At 44.4% G+C, this 18,975-nt stretch overlaps 2 protein-coding genes across 2 annotated transcripts in view; both read left to right on the top strand.

Annotated features, from left to right (window-relative positions):
- The window catches only part of LOC118429283 (protein sidekick-2-like), a 40,506-nt gene extending 27,207 nt beyond the window's left edge, over positions 1–13,299 (top strand). The window contains exons 26-44 of the mRNA XM_035839763.1: positions 547–690; positions 4,020–4,144; positions 4,387–4,555; positions 4,774–4,898; positions 5,233–5,398; positions 5,516–5,640; positions 6,470–6,638; positions 6,869–6,990; positions 7,211–7,376; positions 8,014–8,132; positions 9,002–9,167; positions 9,367–9,491; positions 9,832–10,000; positions 10,260–10,384; positions 10,718–10,883; positions 11,077–11,201; positions 11,819–11,981; positions 12,375–12,499; positions 13,117–13,299. Of these exons, the coding sequence (XP_035695656.1) occupies positions 547–690; positions 4,020–4,144; positions 4,387–4,555; positions 4,774–4,898; positions 5,233–5,398; positions 5,516–5,640; positions 6,470–6,638; positions 6,869–6,990; positions 7,211–7,376; positions 8,014–8,132; positions 9,002–9,167; positions 9,367–9,491; positions 9,832–10,000; positions 10,260–10,384; positions 10,718–10,883; positions 11,077–11,201; positions 11,819–11,981; positions 12,375–12,499; positions 13,117–13,299 (2,777 nt within the window). The remainder of the gene's footprint in view (positions 1–546; positions 691–4,019; positions 4,145–4,386; positions 4,556–4,773; positions 4,899–5,232; positions 5,399–5,515; positions 5,641–6,469; positions 6,639–6,868; positions 6,991–7,210; positions 7,377–8,013; positions 8,133–9,001; positions 9,168–9,366; positions 9,492–9,831; positions 10,001–10,259; positions 10,385–10,717; positions 10,884–11,076; positions 11,202–11,818; positions 11,982–12,374; positions 12,500–13,116) is intronic.
- A 359-nt stretch (positions 13,300–13,658) lies between these two features.
- Positions 13,659–18,975, top strand: part of LOC118429282 (phosphatidylinositol phosphatase PTPRQ-like) — a 37,727-nt gene continuing 32,410 nt past the window's right edge. The window contains exons 1-6 of the mRNA XM_035839762.1: positions 13,659–13,796; positions 14,414–14,576; positions 14,970–15,094; positions 17,867–18,029; positions 18,423–18,547; positions 18,832–18,973. Coding sequence (XP_035695655.1) covers positions 14,432–14,576; positions 14,970–15,094; positions 17,867–18,029; positions 18,423–18,547; positions 18,832–18,973 — 700 coding nt within the window. The 5' untranslated portion in view covers positions 13,659–13,796; positions 14,414–14,431. The remainder of the gene's footprint in view (positions 13,797–14,413; positions 14,577–14,969; positions 15,095–17,866; positions 18,030–18,422; positions 18,548–18,831; positions 18,974–18,975) is intronic.

Raw genomic sequence — 18,975 nt, 5'->3', positions numbered from 1 at the left:
GAGCATACTGGACCTTCATAGTAGTTATTCATCTCTGAAATGATGTGCTTGGCTCAGTCTTCCTACACTTAATGAACTCATTATCTAGTTATGACACTACAGGCACCGACATAGGCTCTTTATGTTTTTAAGTTTTTTTAAAGAAGTTACAATGGCAGTCTAACCTCCAAGAAAGGACCTTTGTTTGAGCCATAGGGTCTATTCTTCTTTGGATCTTTTTGACTTGGTAGCTATGGAATATACTACAGGAAAGATAATTCATACATTGCAGAAAATTGTCAATGATTGGATTTACATGTATGGATTAAGGGCCTTATTTACTAATGTAGAAGGGGATTTACTCTTCATCTTGATATTGTATGTTGTACATATTGTAGCTGTATATACTCTGTTGTGCTTGATTTTTGATATACCAATGTGCTTGTTTGAGGCTTATTCTGATTGGTCAATATTGTCCAACTTGTTGCATGACTATAGGATTTAGATAACAAGTTTGCAAAGATACATCCAAACAAAGTTCCTGTTTCCTTCGTCCTGGTCTCCTAGGTCCCTGCGATTGTGATTACGTCCTAGATGTTGATGCCGATAAGATAAAGGAACTGTATGCAGACAAAGATGAGGACACAGAGGAGGAAACCAGTACTGTACAGCCTGGCAATCAGGCCTCGCCAGGGGCTGGGTCAGACACAGGTGACAGCCTGGCAGCCTTGGGTGGTGGTGGGACCAAACAAATAGCTGTAGCTCCTGTAGTTGACGCTTTCCTTGATGGTGATAACGGTACATCTGCTGGTGTGGCTGGTAGTGGTACAGGTACCGGTGTGACAGGCGGTGATGGAAACACAGACGGCCTGAGGGCCGGAGCAGATGGGAACAACGTGGATTCTACTGATGGACAAAATGGCACTGGTAGTCATGTACCAACTTCTGAAGCTGCAGTAGTTGATGCTTACTTTGATGGTGATAACAGTGGTGTGCCTTCAGTGGTGGCAGGTGGTAGGACTGGTACCAATGTCCCAGATGGTAGTGGTAATAAAAGTAGCACAGCCAACCTTTGGAATGGAGCAGATGGGAACAATGCAGACTCACAAGTTGGACAGAATCATGCTGGTGGGGATGATCCAGATGACAGTACTGCAGGCCAGTGGGCCAACGGGGAGAACAGTGGTGCTGAGGCAGGAATCAACAATAGCTTTTCTAATGGCACAAAAAGTAACAATGATGGATCCATGGCTGGTGCTGATGGTGAGAATGGTGGATCCATGGCTGGTGCTGATGGAGAGCATGGTGGACCCATGGCTGGTGCTGATGGAGAGCATGGTGGACCCATGGCTGGTGCTGATGGAGAGCATGGTGGATCCATGGCTAGTGCTGATGGAGATGATGATGGATCCATGACTGGTGCTGATGGAGGTGATGATGGATCCATGGCTGGTGCTGATGGAGGTGATGATGGATCCATGGCTGGTGCTGATGGAGAGCATGGTGGATCCATGGCTGGTGCTGATGGAGAGCATGGTGGATCCATGGCTGGTGCTGATGGAGATGATGATGGATCCATGGCTGGTGCTGATGGAGAGCATGGTGGATCTATGACAGGTGCTGATGGAGAGCATGGTGGATCTATGACAGGTGCTGATGGAGAGCATGGTGGATCTATGGCTGGTGCTGATGGAGAGCATGGTGGATCTATGACAGGTGCTGATGGAGAGCATGGTGGATCCATGGCTGGTGCTGTGGACACCAGCACAAGGGCTGGTAGTATAAGCCCTGCTGGTGCTAAGAGAGACAACAGTAGTTCAGGAGGACATAACAGAGTTCTTCCATCCTTTGATGGAGCACGTGGTGACAATGCACAGGATGAAAGCACCATATTAAGTGGACAAGTTGGAGGGTTGACTCATGAAAACTCTACAGCAGGCAAAGATGCAGGTTGGTCACCAGAGTTTGGATTTACCAGTAACAACACCAGTGGAAGTGCCAGTACTGGGCAGGCAAGTGAAAGTGATGCGTCTACTACTGGAGCAGATGTCAGCAGCTTAGATGCATCATGGTTCACTATTGAAGGTGGTGAGGGCCAACTGGGAGGGACAGTGTCGCCTGGGTTACCATCTCTAGATGACAGCTCTGACAGAAACTCCAGTCATCACAATGTGTCCACAGCAGGGAAGGTTGACAGTGGAAGGACAGATCAAGTGGCCAATTCTGCTGTTGGGAATTCTGGAGCTGACATACAGCCAGCTAGACATGGAAACAGAGGTGATGTTTCCATCGATGAGTACTATGGAAGTGCTACCTCTGGCAACTCAATTGCTCCATTTTCATCTGATGAAAGCAAAGAAGACAGCGTTCCTGTAGAAGGCTGGAGCAACAGTACATCCACAGTAGGAGCAGACAGTAGCTCAGCCAATGGGAATGTCATCGGGTCTGGAGTACCAGGGAATTTTGGAACTGTTGCAGTGACTGGTGGTGAAGATGCAGATGTAACATCAGAAGGAAGCCCTGTTAGCAAAGAGCACAGTGGTGGACATGGGGAACAAGACCAAACAATGGAGTCATCACAGACAGGTGGTGCAGCCAACCAGCAGGAGCACCAAAAACCAGCAACAGGAAGAGATGGTTCTCCAACTGGTAATGCCATAGATGGAAGTGTTGCTGGCATTGTGAAGCCATCCAGACCAGCTGTATCTAGAGGGGATACAGGGACCCGTACCGACAGTAGCCAAAACAGCCCATCTGTCACGGGGGCTGTTGGTAATGACATTGATGCGGATGTGACTGTAGGTAGTGGTGAGGTAGATGAAACAGACAGCAATGGTAACAATGGTAGTTCTCCAGCTGACCATCATTACAGCACCATGCCTGCAATTCCTAATGTTATACCTGTTGGGAATGGACATTCTGGAGACAGGTTTGTTCCTGGTACAGGTCACATTTCACCTGGTTCAACCATTGGAGTCAGAGTCAGCCAAACTTCCCAACAGAGTGACACCAGCAACGAAACTGATTCAAATGTGATAACTGAAGGTAAAACCGTCACTGTGGATGGTTTTCTAGATGTTGACCATAGTAATACTGATGCATGGGAAAATTCTACATCAGGAAGTGATACTAAACCAGATGAATCAAGTCAGTTTGGGCTGCACCATGGGGACAGGCATGGTGGGCACCATGGGGACAGGCATGGTGGGCACCATGGGGACAGGCATGGTGCAAATGGGCACCACAGCAACAGACATGGTGGGCACCATGGTGGACAAGCTAGCAAAAATGTGTCTGGCACAGAGGGGCTTCCTGCCAACCCCAGCAGTTCAGGCTCTGTTGCAGATGGAGCAAATCGAAATCAATCAGTATCGAGTCCATCTGCAATACCATCCTCGCCAGCCAGCAGTGGTTTTGGTGGACGCACAAGACATGAAGGATCTCTGGGCGGGTCAGCTGCAGCCAATCACAATGAAGAGGGCTTTTCAGGTCGAGGCGGTGTTCCCAGCAGTGGCAATGCTGTGGGAGGAAGAGATGCTGGTGTTGCTGAGACTGCAGGTCAATCTGATCCTGAAGAGGCTGCCAGGAACCACAGCCATGGTGCAGACAACAGCATTGCCTTTGTAGGTGCAGATGGGGACCTGCTGGACCGTGAGGGTCGGCCAGTCTTGGGACAGGAAGTTCCACCGTTGAGTGGCAGTGCCAGCTCTGATGCTGGTACAACTCAGGCCGGGCACCAGGCTGCCCATGAGGATGGACATGCAGGAGAAGGAAACGTGCCAGAGGGCACTGATGTTAGCAGGGATGGAACTAGTGGTGCCGTTTCAGTGGACTTCAATATTGACATCTATGAGCCAAATGGTAATAGTGGTGATGACGACTCAGTCCTTTAACCTGTACTTCTGCTTGGTGCTGTGTGTTTCATCTTGTGCTACAACTACCTTGTACTACATACTGCATATTTCTGTTCAATATTTGGGGCTGGTTCAAGTATCTATTGGTGTGAGGTACTAATGTTCTGTGTAAATTCTCTACTACAGTACCTGCCCTCCCGGGATCTCCTGCCAGGATCCAGGCCAGGCCTACAGACATGGCGACTGTGCTTGTGGAGTGGGGACAGCCCACTTCAGCCGGCCGTGTGGATGGCTACAGGATATATTACCAGGTCCAGATACTACTTGTATCCATTTCTTAGTATCACTACAAGATACTGTGCCATGTAGACTTCTATGGCTGTATGTAACCATTCGCTCACTATTGTTTACTGTAGATGCAGAACATAGTGAATGATGATGATGATGTTTAAGCCATGAATACACCAGCAGCTGAATGTAATATACCGGTATCTTTTTGATTGGAAACAATGAAAGCTTCATATTTTAACATTGATCCTTCGGTTTGTTTCAGGCAATTAACGATCCCCAGGTGGCATCCATTGATGTTGGTCCCCAGACTCTGTCTCAGTCAGTTGGAGGTTTAGAATCAGGCACAGAGTATACCTTCTGGGTCCAGGCTGTCAATGCTGCAGGCCTTGGGTACAGGAGTCCTGTTGTTACAGCCATTACTGATGCACCAGGTAAGGAAATCACCAAACATGGCGTTTCAAAGTCAACTTATCTGAGCACATGTAACGTTGTCATGTATTATGTAGTTGATAATCTTACGTATGCATGCAGTGTCATACTAGTAGTTTATGCCATGAGTTAATGCCATGAAGAATGGATGATATTAGTCAGATTCAATCATTCTGTCATGGAATTATGATATTGTTCTGATATCCCTGTCTTGTTCCAGCTCCATCCTTACCAGGATTGCCACAGAATGTCCAAGCTACAGCCTTGAGTCCTACAACTATACTGGTGGAGTGGGAGGCACCATCTCTTGGAGGGGTTGTGCAGGGTTACATGGTTTATCATCAGGTAGCTTACTTCTGTCTCCATGCACACAGCACATCTCATCATATAGTATTAGGCTTCATCCAGGACAGCTCTCGGTCTGTAATATAACATAAACCTGAAAGAAGACTACGAGGGAAACAGAACCAGGAAGTGGTTTTTAGATTCATGGTTGTATATAGAGGCTGATATTAAGTACAGAGGCTATTGTTTGAGTACAGGGATAATCATGGATATTGTTCTCTATGTACTGTTTTTTTACATAGCACTGGTATTTTGATGAGCACTTCTTTATTTTCAAAGGTAACTGCTTGTCATTGATAAGCCTCACAAGATTCATTACCTTCCTTTATTGCAGTCCAGGGAAGGAGGGACGACGTTGAGAGAAGTGGGTCCAAGTGTGAACTCCCTGATCCTGTCCGACCTGCGCCCTGAAACCAGGTACTCTATCTGGGTGGTGGCTCACTCGGACGCAGGGATGGGCCTGAGGAGCAGTATGAAGACTCTACAGACTCCTTCAGAAGGTTAGTTGTGTATTGTCACAAACAGCAAGATGTATATGGAAATTATGATACAATCAACTATATATTAGTCACTGCTCTACACATTGTGCCTGTCTGTGCTAACTTCCTTGTCTCCAGGCCCCAGGCTCCCTGGACGCCCAATGAATGTCCTGGCAACAGCACTGGATGCCAGAAGTATTCTGGTGGAGTGGCAACAACCAACGTTTGGTGGACCGCTGGACCAGTATAGGATCTACTATGAGGTTAGCAGATAACAAATAATGAAAAGCTTATGGATATAATGCTACATGAATGAATGAATGAACTTAAGTGCTCGACAACATGATACAATGGATGGCAAGAACTTATAAACAACAGTACTATGAGGTTACATACAACATGGTACACTGTATGGTAAGAACTTATAAACAACAGTACTATGAGGTTACATACAACATGGTACACTGTATGGTAAGAACTTAATAATATAAACAACAGTACAATGAGGTTACATACAACATGGTACGATGTATGACAAGAACTTATAAACAACAGTACTATGAGGCTACATACAACATGGTACAATGTATGACAAGAACTTATAAACAACAGTACTATGAGGCTACATACATAACAACAAAATGTTATTAATAACACTATTAACACCACAGTCATTTATGATTGATCTGGTCTCATTTGGGATAATGTATAATTGAACTGACCTACACATGTACTGTCATGTGCATACAAATGTAACATGTATGTGGATACAACAGATGGTCTGTTTACAGATAGGGAGAAGTTTGTTTAAGTTCTAATATTCTGAACATCAATTCTCTCTCTTTACTGTGAATAGGACAAGTCATAACAAATGAAATTTATCTTCGATATTTTCATGACATATGGGACACAGTTTTTGAGTGGCTGGTGTGTAGTGATGGCGACCATTTCAATTTCTAAATAACGTGCATGCACTTATTCTCAACTTTGTAATGCTGTTCATAACAAATGGTTTATTATGCAGCTACTTTTGTATGATCTTCACACCCAGCATGTATCCAAGTAGAAACAAGTTTTCTTTTGCTTTGCTAGAAGTCCCCCGACCAGACCACGTCCATGGTGGAGGTGGGCCCCGGAACTGTGTCCTACACCCTGATGGACCTGCTGCCTGACACAGAGTACAGTATTTGGGTGGTCGGGCTGTCCAATGTAGGAATGGGAGAAAGGAGCCCCATCATCGCCGTTACCACCCTGGAAGAGGGTATGTCCTTTTGCTTGTACTTATAGTACCCACAGTGTGGTTACTACTGCAACAGCTGTAGACTGTAATGAAGAGTGTCTTGGGATTTGTGGATGCATGACAAACTATTTGATTTGCCTTGACTTCCTTTTTCACATGTTTTTAACAATTGTTTCTCACTCAACATTTGCTTCAAGATAATCAGTTCTTCTAAGTACATGATGTAACAATCCATATGCTTTGGCCCTCAGCACCAAGGCTTCCTGATACACTGAGTAATGTTCGAGTCAGCCCAGCAGGACCGACCAGCATCACTGTGGAGTGGGAGGCTCCTACTGAAGCTGATGTACAGGGTTATGAGATATACTATCAGGTAGGCATCTAATATCACCTCAGTCTGTGTAGTACTGATCAGCAAGTGTGTTATACTGTGATATACACTGACCCCTGCATTAGGCATGCCCTTTCTGTGAGTGCACCTGGCACACCTGCATGAAACTCAGAGATGAAAAGTCTTATACAGTTGTTACACGTAAGCTTTGCAGATGAAAACAAAAGGCCAAAAGTCGCTCACAGTCTTATGATTTCTCCAGACGGACAATCTGCCTGCGACATCTGTGGAGATGGGTCCTGATGACAGGTACTACACCATCTCAGACCTGCTGCCTGACCAGGAGTATACTGTGTGGCTGGTGGCCTTAACTTTCACAGGCAGGAGAGTCAGCAGTCAGACATTCACCATTCAAACTGAACCACAAGGTACACATTGGAACTGTTTTCATGTTCTATGTGTGTGGCATAGAAAAAATTCACAGAATGAGAATTTAATGTTTGATGTATTAGAAATTAGGGGGGCCGCGTAGTACAGTGGTAGTGTATTCGGCCCGTGACCAAGAGGTCGCCGGTTCGAATCTGCCTGCCGTGTTGCCGGTCTTGTGCCCTTGGGAAAGGCACTTTACACGACTTTCCTCACTTTACTCAAGTGAAAAATGAGTCGTCCCTCGGATAGGACGTTAAATGGAGGTCCCGTGTATGGGGAGAGCCATACCCTATGCACGTTAAAGAACCCGCCACATGTGCGAACATCCACACGAGCGGATCAAACCATTCCGGCCAAAATAGGGGTAGGGAATCTCCCGAGCAGCCCTCGTAACCCCTGCTTCGCCTATTGGGTCAGTTAGTCCTCACTCATAGTGAGCAATTGGGCTGGTCTCAATCATGATGTTTCTGACCTAGGGCGAAGAGTTGCTGTTACAGTTCCAATCATGTAACCCGTAACCTTGAGTGGCCTTCAGGCCTTGTTACGTGGTGACCATTGAGTAAAAAAAAAAAAAAAAATCGTAGGGCCAGTTGTGCGTCATGTACCCCAAGGCTCTAACATTGTATTTTTCCCTAGCCCTACCAGGCGTTCCTCAGAATGTGCGTGCCTTCCCAACGGGCCCAACATCCATTGTTGTGCAGTGGCAGCTGCCAACTACAGGACCAGATGTACAAGGTTACCGCATCTACTATCAGGTCAGTTAGCCAACATGCTGATCAGATGTGCTGATGAAATATTGTCCAGGAAACAAAGTCAATTGCCCATAGTATTATACCGTATTATATGAAGCTCATATACATCGTGTACATTTGTAGATAAAAAAAGTGATCTGTATTGCCAAAGTCTGGAGTGCTCTTAACAACCTATGTCCTATATGGAAGTCTTCTTACCAGACAACCCGAAAAGCAATTTTTCAGGGCGATAGTTGAATCTATACTATTGTATGATTCACCAGCTTGGACATTAACAAAGAGGCTAGAAAACAAGCTTGATGGTACTTTCAGCAGGACACAAAATTATTTTTCTTCATAACAATTGACATTACCTGTACTGGCAATGTGCAAACTGCACCACTCTGTTGGAAGAGATTTTATATATTATGGATCAAACTGGAAAGTGTTCAAACACTTCTTATAAGACATTTCAATTCTTTATTTAGCATTTCAATTGTGATCTACCTGAGTGCAGTAAACAAAGAGTATAACAGAACATCCTTTATTTTTTTTTTAGTGCACTGGCAGACATAAGAAATACCTGCACCACTCCAGTTTCACCTGCACTAACCTTCATATGTAAATTATATATCAAGCCTTGGCTGTAGGGAAGTGTGCTTCTTAAAGTCTAGATTGTGTTGATGTGACTTAAAAACTTGACAAAAAAAATAGGCTGACTATTGTGTGTTGAAGTTAAACATAATTGTACAGTACAATGAATCATGGTTTCACTTTCTTTACTGTACCCTGTATGCATATCACTGGTTCTCTCTATCCCAAAAGCTTTCATGTTCCAAAATGATCATGAAAAGTGTAGACACTAACCTTTACGTGTTCTTGTCTGTCTGTAGGCACAACATGGTCATGTGTCATCAGTGGAGGTGGGTCCAGATACAGCCTTCTACACGGTGACTGACCTGATGCCCGACACAGAGTACATGGTGTGGGTCATCGCCTTCTCAGCTGCAGGGATGGGAGACAGGAGTGGGTCTCTTTCTGTGCGAACAGAGGAAGAAGGTAGGAAAGTGTCATCTGCCACAAGAGATCTCAAATAATTCTTTTTCTTACTGCATTAGCATTCTGAAGGAAATTACCAACCACAGATTGCATACAAATAATATACTATATATTGCATATGACTGTTATCTCCAACCATTTGTTGTCTATTACAATCTTTTATTCACATTCAGAAATGGCTTCATTTAATTTTCTTTAGCTCCAAAAGTGCCTGGTGCCCCCGACAGTGTCCGTTTGACCCCAAGTGGCCCCACCTCCATCACAGTGGAGTGGGAGGCTCCCACAACAGGTGCAGATGTGGAGGGATACAATGTATACTATCAGGTATTTACCTAGAACAGGTATTTTTTAGTTGTGTGTGCAAATGTTTTGCGTATCACCAAATCGGGGTTCCGGGGACATGTACTCCCAGAAAAAATTTCCAATCTAAACCCTCTGAAATGCTATTTCCTGCATAATGATAATGACATCTCTAATAGTGAAAAAGGTTTTGGGGGACGACGCTGCGGCAACATATTTCCATCATGTCCAGCGCTGAAGGCACGAGTCCTCGCAAGAGAGGTCCTTAGAAATATTTTTGCAGTACTGTATAGGTACACAGTATCGATATACATCCCCTAAGTACAGAGGATGATGTAGTACTTTTCTTCTCCAAACCATGTAGCCCGAGGATGGCAGTACCAGGACAGCTCAGGTAGAACCCAGTGACATGCCCAGCTACACCATCACGGGGTTGAACCCAAACACACGCTACACTGTGTGGGTCATTGCCTTCTCGTCTGAGGGCTTGGGTCAGAGGAGCCAGATGGTCAATTTGATGACAGAGGATCAAGGTATGTCTCTAGATTTATCTGGACCAAGAAACCATGAGTTATAGTCCTGGCTGTGTTGCTAGCCTGACTCTACTAGAAAGGGTTGCAGTCCTTGTGACAAGACATTAAGATGTTCATTGTCTGTGTCCAAAAGAGCTTGGGAATTTCCCTGGTAAAATGGACCTATAAAGCTTTGTTTATATTTTGGCAGCTCCACTTACCAAGTGTTACATAGATTGTAAAAGTATAGCAAAGTGAATTCTTCCCTCCGTGTCCCCAGCTCCTGCAACCCCTGGTGCCCCCGGCAGTGTCCGTTTGACCCCAAGTGGCCCCACCTCCATCACAGTGGAGTGGGAGACTCCCTCAACAGGTGGAGATGTGGAGTATTACGTCATCTATTACCAGGTATGTGTTTATGTCATAACAGAGGTCTCATGGCAGGATGTATACAATAGAGTTTTTTACAGTACAGTTGTTTCATGGCAGAAAGTATCTATGCGTTTAGGGAATGCATGGGTAGGGTCTGTATGGGTTTAGTGAGTGTCATATTGTTTTACAAAACACACATTGCGCAATTCATTCAGGTGAATTCCACAAAATTTGGCTGATTATGTATTCATTGACACATGATCTATTGAAAAACACCACCCCCTTCTGGAGTGGAATGCCCCTTTAAGCAAGACACTGGTTTTCTCTATTTTCTATTTGTGACTTCCCATGTTCCATGTCCTGTTCCAGGCTGAGAATGAACCTACCATGAGAGTACAAGTGAGTCCCAGTGACATTCCCTACACCATCAGGGACCTGCTGCCTGACACCCAGTACACCATCTGGATTGTGGCCTTCTCTACTGAAGGAATGGGAGAGAGAAGCCCTGCTCTTACTGTCAGCACACAAGAAGAAGGTAGGGATCATCTTCATATGCTCAATTTAATATAAACTAGGTTCTCTGTATTGCAAGTTTATGCCAATGAAATTTGTGCTGATACATATTTGGATATTATCTATTTGTAAAAAGGAATGTTTTTGCTGGTTGTTATAATTATTACATGTATGTGAGATTTAAGCAAAGTGAATTCTTCCCTCCGTGTCCCCAGCTCCTGCAACCCCTGGTGCCCCCGGCAGTGTCCGTTTGACCCCAAGTGGCCCCACCTCCATCACAGTGGAGTGGGAGACTCCCTCAACAGGTGGAGATGTGGAGTATTACGTCATCTATTACCAGGTATGTGTTTTTGTCATTACATTGGTCTCATGGCAGGATGTATACAATAGTGTTTCTGACAGTACAGTTGTTCCGTGGCAGAAAGTATACAGCAACATAAATGTTTCTGATTTCTGCATACTAGTACTGATTTCTTTTGTGAAAAACGTTTCTTCAACTTACATGCATATCTCCTGAAAGCCACCTATCAAATGGTAATAGCTGCTATCATGAAAGTTCATCTGTGTTGGTACAAAACATAATAGAAACAATTCAACTTCCTTCTAACAAAAAAGTTGGACTCCAGTTTTTTTTACTAGTTGTCTGGTCATTCTCATAAGGATAACTTAGTACCCGTGAGCTTACATGTAGCTCACTATACACAAGCGTGACATGAGCACCAGGTACAAGGTGGTTGGAAACTTGTATTGTGCTGTCATTTAATATAATAATGTGTCCAGTATCTTGATGGCACAGGTAGTGCTGCTATTGTCCCTGCAAATCCACACTAGTACTTGTCATGACATATTTCTTGTGCTGATTTAAAATGCAGATTTTGACAGCACTTCTGCTTAGACAAGACACTGATTTTCTCCATTTTCTATTTGTGACTTCCCATGTTCCATGTCCTGTTCCAGGCTGAGAATGAACCTACCATGAGAGTACAAGTGAGTCCCAGTGACATTCCCTACACCATCAGGGACCTGCTGCCTGACACCCAGTACACCATCTGGATTGTGGCCTTCTCTACTGAAGGAATGGGAGAGAGAAGCCCTGCTCTTTCTGTCAGCACACAAGAAGGTGAGGCTGATGAAATTTGAATATCCGTCTTTATGTTGTTTCTGTAGCTTCAACGCACACCAGGAAGGACACCTACTTTTTTTTATTAGTGTGGCGGGTTCTTTAGCATGCGTGCTCCCAAACACATGACCTCCATTTAGCATCTTATCCAAGGGATGGCCCTAACCAAGCTGAGAACTCGTTTATATCTGAGTGAAGTGATGAGGGAAGCCTTGCAAAGTGCCTTTCCACCGGGCACAACATCGGGGCACATCAGCAATTTTGATCCCAGAATCTCAGGGGTTTGGGCCAGACACCATACCGATTGTGCCACATGATGCCACTCAACCTTATCTTAAACTATTTTAGATTGTGATAGTCTAGCAAAGTGAATTCTTCCCTCCATGTCCCCAGCTCCTGCAACCCCTGGTGCCCCCGGCAGTGTCCGTTTGACCCCAAGTGGCCCCACCTCCATCACAGTGGAGTGGGAGACTCCCTCGACAGGTGGAGATGTGGAGTATTACGTCATCTATTACCAGGTATGTGTTTTTGTCATTACATTGGTCTCATGGCAGGATGTATACAATAGTGTTTCTGACAGTACAGTTGTTCCATGGCAGAAAGTATACAGCAACATAAATGTTTGTGATTTCTGCATACTAGTACTGATTTCTTTTGTGAAAAACGTTTCTTCAACTTACATGCATATCTCCTGAAAGCCACCTATCAAATGGTAATAGCTGCTATCATGAAAGTTCATCTGTGTTGGTACAAAACATAATAGAAACAATTCAACTTCCTTCTAACAAAAAAGTTGGACTCCAGTTTTTTTTACTAGTTGTCTGGTCATTCTCATAAGGATAACTTAGTACCCGTGAGCTTACATGTAGCTCACTATACACAAGCGTGACATGAGCACCAGGTACAAGGTGGTTGGAAACTTGTATTGTGCTGTCATTTAATATAATAATGTGTCCAGTATCTTGATGGCACAGGTAGTGCTGCTATTGTCCCTGCAAATCCACACTAGTACTTGTCATGACATATTTCTTGTGCTGATTTAAAATGCAGATTTTGACAGCACTTCTGCTTAGACAAGACACTGATTTTCTCCATTTTCTATTTGTGACTTCCCATGTTCCATGTCCTGTTCCAGGCTGAGAATGAACCTACCATGAGAGTACAAGTGAGTCCCAGTGACATTCCCTACACCATCAGGGACCTGCTGCCTGACACCCAGTACACCATCTGGATTGTGGCCTTCTCTACTGAAGGAATGGGAGAGAGAAGCCCTGCTCTTTCTGTCAGCACACAAGAAGGTGAGGCTGATGAAATTTGAATATCCGTCTTTATGTTGTTTCTGTAGCTTCAACGCACACCAGGAAGGACACCTACTTTTTTTTATTAGTGTGGCGGGTTCTTTAACGTGCGTGCTCCCAAACACATGACCTCCATTTAGCATCTTATCCAAGGGATGGCCCTAACCAAGCTGAGAACTCGTTTATATCTGAGTGAAGTGATGAGGGAAGCCTTGTAAAGTGCCTTTCCACCGGGCACAACATCGGGGCACATCAGCAATTTTGATCCCAGACAATGAAATTTGTGCTGATACATATTTGGTTATTATCTACTTCAAACAGAAACTGTTTTTGCTAGTTGTTACATGACTGTGAGATTTAAGCAAAGTGAATTCTTCCCTCCGTGTCCCCAGCTCCTTCAACCCCTGGTGCCCCCGGCAGTGTCCGTTTGACCCCAAGTGGCCCCACCTCCATCACAGTGGAGTGGGAGACTCCCTCGACAGGTGGAGATGTGGAGTATTACGTCATCTATTACCAGGTATGTGTTTTTGTCATTACATTGGTCTCATGGCAGGATGTATACAATAGTGTTTCTGACAGTACAGTTGTTCCGTGGCAGAAAGTATACAGCAACATAAATGTTTCTGATTTCTGCATACTAGTACTGTTTTCTTTTGTGAAAAACGTTTCTTCAACTTACATGCATATCTCCTGAAAGCCACCTATCAAATGGTAATAGCTGCTATCATGAAAGTTCATCTGTGTTGGTACAAAACATAATAGAAACAATTCAACTTCCTTCTAACAAAAAAGTTGGACTCCAGTTTTTTTTACTAGTTGTCTGGTCATTCTCATAAGGATAACTTAGTACCCGTGAGCTTACATGTAGCTCACTATACACAAGCGTGACATGAGCACCAGGTACAAGGTGGTTGGAAACTTGTATTGTGCTGTCATTTAATATAATAATGTGTCCAGTATCTTGATGGCACAGGTAGTGCTGCTATTGTCCCTGCAAATCCACACTAGTACTTGTCATGACATATTTCTTGTGCTGATTTAAAATGCAGATTTTGACAGCACTTCTGCTTAGACAAGACACTGATTTTCTCCATTTTCTATTTGTGACTTCCCATGTTCCATGTCCTGTTCCAGGCTGAGAATGAACCTACCATGAGAGTACAAGTGAGTCCCAGTGACATTCCCTACACCATCAGGGACCTGCTGCCTGACACCCAGTACACCATCTGGATTGTGGCCTTCTCTACTGAAGGAATGGGAGAGAGAAGCCCTGCTCTTTCTGTCAGCACACAAGAAGGTGAGGCTGATGAAATTTGAATATCCGTCTTTATGTTGTTTCTGTAGCTTCAACGCACACCAGGAAGGACACCTACTTTTTTTTATTAGTGTGGCGGGTTCTTTAGCATGCGTGCTCCCAAACACATGACCTCCATTTAGCATCTTATCCAAGGGATGGCCCTAACCAAGCTGAGAACTCGTTTATATCTGAGTGAAGTGATGAGGGAAGCCTTGCAAAGTGCCTTTCCACCGGGCACAACATCGGGGCACATCAGCAATTTTGATCCCAGAATCTCAGGGGTTTGGGCCAGACACCATACCGATTGTGCCACATGATGCCACTCAACCTTATCTTAAACTATTTTAGATTGTGATAGTCTAGCAAAGTGAATTCTTCCCTCCATGTCCCCAGCTCCTGCAACCCCTGGTGCCCCCGGCAGTGTCCGTTTGACCCCAAGTGGCCCCACCTCCATCACAGTGGAGTGGGAGACTCCCTCGACAGGTGGAGATGTGGAGTATTACGTCATCTATTACCAGGTATGTGTTTTTGTCATTACATTGGTCTCATGGCAGGATGTATACAATAGTGTTTCTGACAGTACAGTTGTTCCATGGCAGAAAGTATACAGCAACACAAATGTTTGTTATTTCTGCATACTAGTACTGTTTTCTTTTGTGAAAGACGTTTCTTGCATGCATATGTCTTGAAAGCCACCTATAAATGGTAATAGCTGCTATCATAAAAGTTCATCTGTGTTGGTACAAAAACATAATAGAAACAATTCAACTTCTTTCTAACAAAAAAATTGGACTCCAGTTTTTTTTACTAGTTGTCTGGTCATTCTCATAAGGATAACTTAGTACCCGTGAGCTTACATGTAGCTCACTATACACAAGCGTGACATGAGCACCAGGTACAAGGTGGTTGGAAACTTGTATTGTGCTGTCATTTAATATAATAATGTGTCCAGTATCTTGATGGCACAGGTAGTGCTGCTATTGTCCCTGCAAATCCACACTAGTACTTGTACATGTCATGACATATTTCTTGTGTTGATTCAAAATACAGATTTTGACAGCACTTCTGCTTAAAGGGGCATTTCACTGCAGAAGAGAGTGTTATTTCCCAATAGATAATGTATCAATGAATACATGATCAGCTGACCTTTTATAGAATTCCACTTGTGGCGAATTATGCAACGTGTGTTTGTAAAACAATATGACATCCACTAAACCCATGCAGACCCTACCCATGTGTTCCCTATACGTGTAGACACTTCCTTTATTGTGAATATTTTCGGCATAAATGAGGGGCGCTATAAGCACACCAAGATGGTCAATTGTTCACAAGATATCAAAGAACACATATCAATGCATGTTTTTCTTAGCGCCCCTGAAATTAGCTTTGTATCTTAACTTTAGTCAGCCGTTGTCAGGCACATTGTATTCAGTCATTGGCTGAGATTGATTAGATTTAATTAGAGGGTACTTTTGGAGTTTTGTAGAAGACTGAATGCTTTTTGATGCGCGTGGGCTAATGGCTTCTCTATCGTATAATGGTACGTAGCATACATTTGTCACTTCTACATTTAATGTCTATCGGAAAATAACAGTCCTGTCTGGAGTGGAATGCCCCTTTAAGGGACCGTACGATATTTATCGGGGGGGGAGGGCTGGTGCATTGGAAGTCGGATAAAAAAAATTTTTGATGGCCCTCCCCCCCATCTCAAAAAAATTTAACGTGACCCTCCCCCTCCACCTAAAAAAAATCAACATGACCCTCCCCCCGACAGGCATCATTAAACAGGTAGGAAAACAACCGACAAAATAGTCTTAATATAGACGTCAGGGCATAAGGGCGCCAGTGTTCTCGCCAGGATTTTTTCACAGCGCCAGGGCAGGGGTCCGGGGGCATGCTCCCCCGGGAAAATTTGGATTTTCAAACCCTCTAAAACAGAATTTCCTGCAACTTGAGAGGAAAATTATGCCCTTGAGATTGGATGCCGGTTGCCTTTTTTTTTACTCCCGTTTTTCAGTAATCGACGTCCGCCCTCTCGGAGAGGGCTCCCCAAAAATACGTTATAACTATCCTATAAGCTCGGGGAATCAGCAGTCCGTGATCTGGCCCGGATATTATTTGTCCAGTCATGTCTATATGAAAATTTTGGGGTTTTGATGCTTCCAAACAGGGCTCTAGCCAGTGAGTTCGTCAGCCCATGGAAAAATCCTGCCAATTTTTTTCCGGCATTGAATATTAAAAGAATGCCTACCTCGTGCGATCGATGTTGCGCCCTCCCGCATCAAATGCTAGTACTTTTTCCAGAGGATAGAATAAACGGCGCCATCACACCTTGTGTTTTTTTCTATTTTGCTCGATGATTTTACTCAAATTTATCATTTATCGAATCGGTCGGGTTTTACAAAGCCGCGCCGTCATTTTCCACGAGCGTGCGTTTGTTTCGTGCGACCTCAGGTAACCCCGTTTTCGGCGTGAAATCTTTGGCTCACCGCTGGATTTCTTTTTACAAGAGTAGAGTAGACCAAGAACGTTATACATTATACGAAGGAGGGCGATCTGCTGCATCTTTGGCAGTGATCAGTGCCGGTGTAGTCTTGAAGGAGTAGCCAGAAAAGACGTGCTGGGCGCTGCGATCGACAGTCCGTCTGGGGAGGGGGGCATGCCGCGCCATGTGCTACGGACGCCAATGCCAGTGCACAGCCGACTCGATCGACACTTGACAACAATATTGCGGCCCCTTTTTCTGCCACAAATTTTGTCTTTTTGAAACAAAAGAAATGTTTTAAATAAAAAATAAAGTGTATAGTTTTGCAATTGGATTCTTCACATATTTACCGTGCACCGCTTTTGTAACTTAAATATTTTGGGAAACTCAACCGAGCCGAGTGCGTCTTTCCAGAAAAAAATAAGTCTGTAGACGGAATGACGTATGCCTGGCGGGAACAGTGGTCCAGGGCAGCGCCACTTTGGGGGGCCTAGGGGGGCAAAGCCCCCCAGAAGCTCTTGCATTTTAGGCTATTCAGAAGGCTTATTTTATCAGTTTTAGGGCCATGTCAAGATATCAAAACAAAAAGAGTATAAACAAATATTTCAAAAAAATTAACATGGCCCTCCCCTATCTAAAAAAAAATTAACATGGCCCTCCCCCCACCTCAAAAAAAATTAACATGGCCCTCCCCCCCTAACGCACCAGCCCTCCCCCCCTGATAAATATCGTACAGTCCCTAAGCAAGACAATGATTTTCTCCATTTTCTATTTGTGACTTCCCATGTTCCATGTCCTGTTCCAGGCTGAGAATGAACCTACCATGAGAGTACAAGTGAGTCCCAGTGACATTCCCTACACCATCAGGGACCTGCTGCCTGACACCCAGTACACCATCTGGATTGTGGCCTTCTCTACTGAAGGAATGGGAGAGAGAAGCCCTGCTCTTACTGTCAGCACACAAGAAGGTGAGGCTGATGAAATTTGAATATCCGTCTTTATGTTGTTTCTGTAGCTTCAACGCACACCAGGAAGGACACCTACTTTCTTTGATTAGTGTGGCGGGTTCTTTAGCATGCGTGCTCCCAAACACATGACCTCCATTTAGCATCTTATCCAAGGGATGGCCCTAACCAAGCTGAGAACTCATTTATATCTGAGTGAAGTGATGAGGGAAGCCTTGCAAAGTGCCTTTCCACCGGGCACAACATCGGGGCACATCAGCAATTTTGATCCCAGAATCTCAGGCGTTTGGGCCAGACACCATACCGATTGTGCCATATGATGCCACTCAACCTTATCTTAAACTATTTTAGATTGTGATAGTCTAGCAAAGTGAATTCTTCCCTCCATGTCCCCAGCTCCTGCAACCCCTGGTGCCCCCGGCAGTGTCCGTTTGACCCCAAGTGGCCCCACCTCCATCACAGTGGAGTGGGAGACTCCCTCAACAGGTGGAGATGTGGAGTATTACGTCATCTATTACCAGGTATGTGTTTATGTCATAACAGAGGTCTCATGGCAGGATGTATACAATAGAGTTTTTTACAGTACAGTTGTTCCATGGCAGAAAGTATACAGCAACACATGGTTGTAATTTCTGCGTACTGGTACCTATTTCTTTTGTGAAAGACAATTATGAAAGACATACATTGTACATGTATTCCTTGTGTTGATTTAAAATCCAGATTTTGACAGCACTTTTGTTTAAGCAAGACACTGATTTTCTTCATTTTCTATTTGTGACTTCCCATGTTCTATGTCCTGTTCCAGGCTGAGAATGAACCTACCATGAGAGTACAAGTGAGTCCCAGTGACATCCCTACACCATCAGGGACCTGCTGCTTGAACCCAGTAACCATCTGGATGTGGCTTTCTCACTTAAGGAATGGGAGAGAGAAGCCCTGCTCTTACTGT

Source organism: Branchiostoma floridae, chromosome 13 (assembly GCF_000003815.2).
Source record: "Branchiostoma floridae strain S238N-H82 chromosome 13, Bfl_VNyyK, whole genome shotgun sequence".
Taxonomy (NCBI): Eukaryota; Metazoa; Chordata; class Leptocardii; order Amphioxiformes; family Branchiostomatidae; genus Branchiostoma; species Branchiostoma floridae.
Note: the sequence above shows the minus strand (reverse complement) of the source record. Positions and strands in the feature narration are given on the sequence as shown.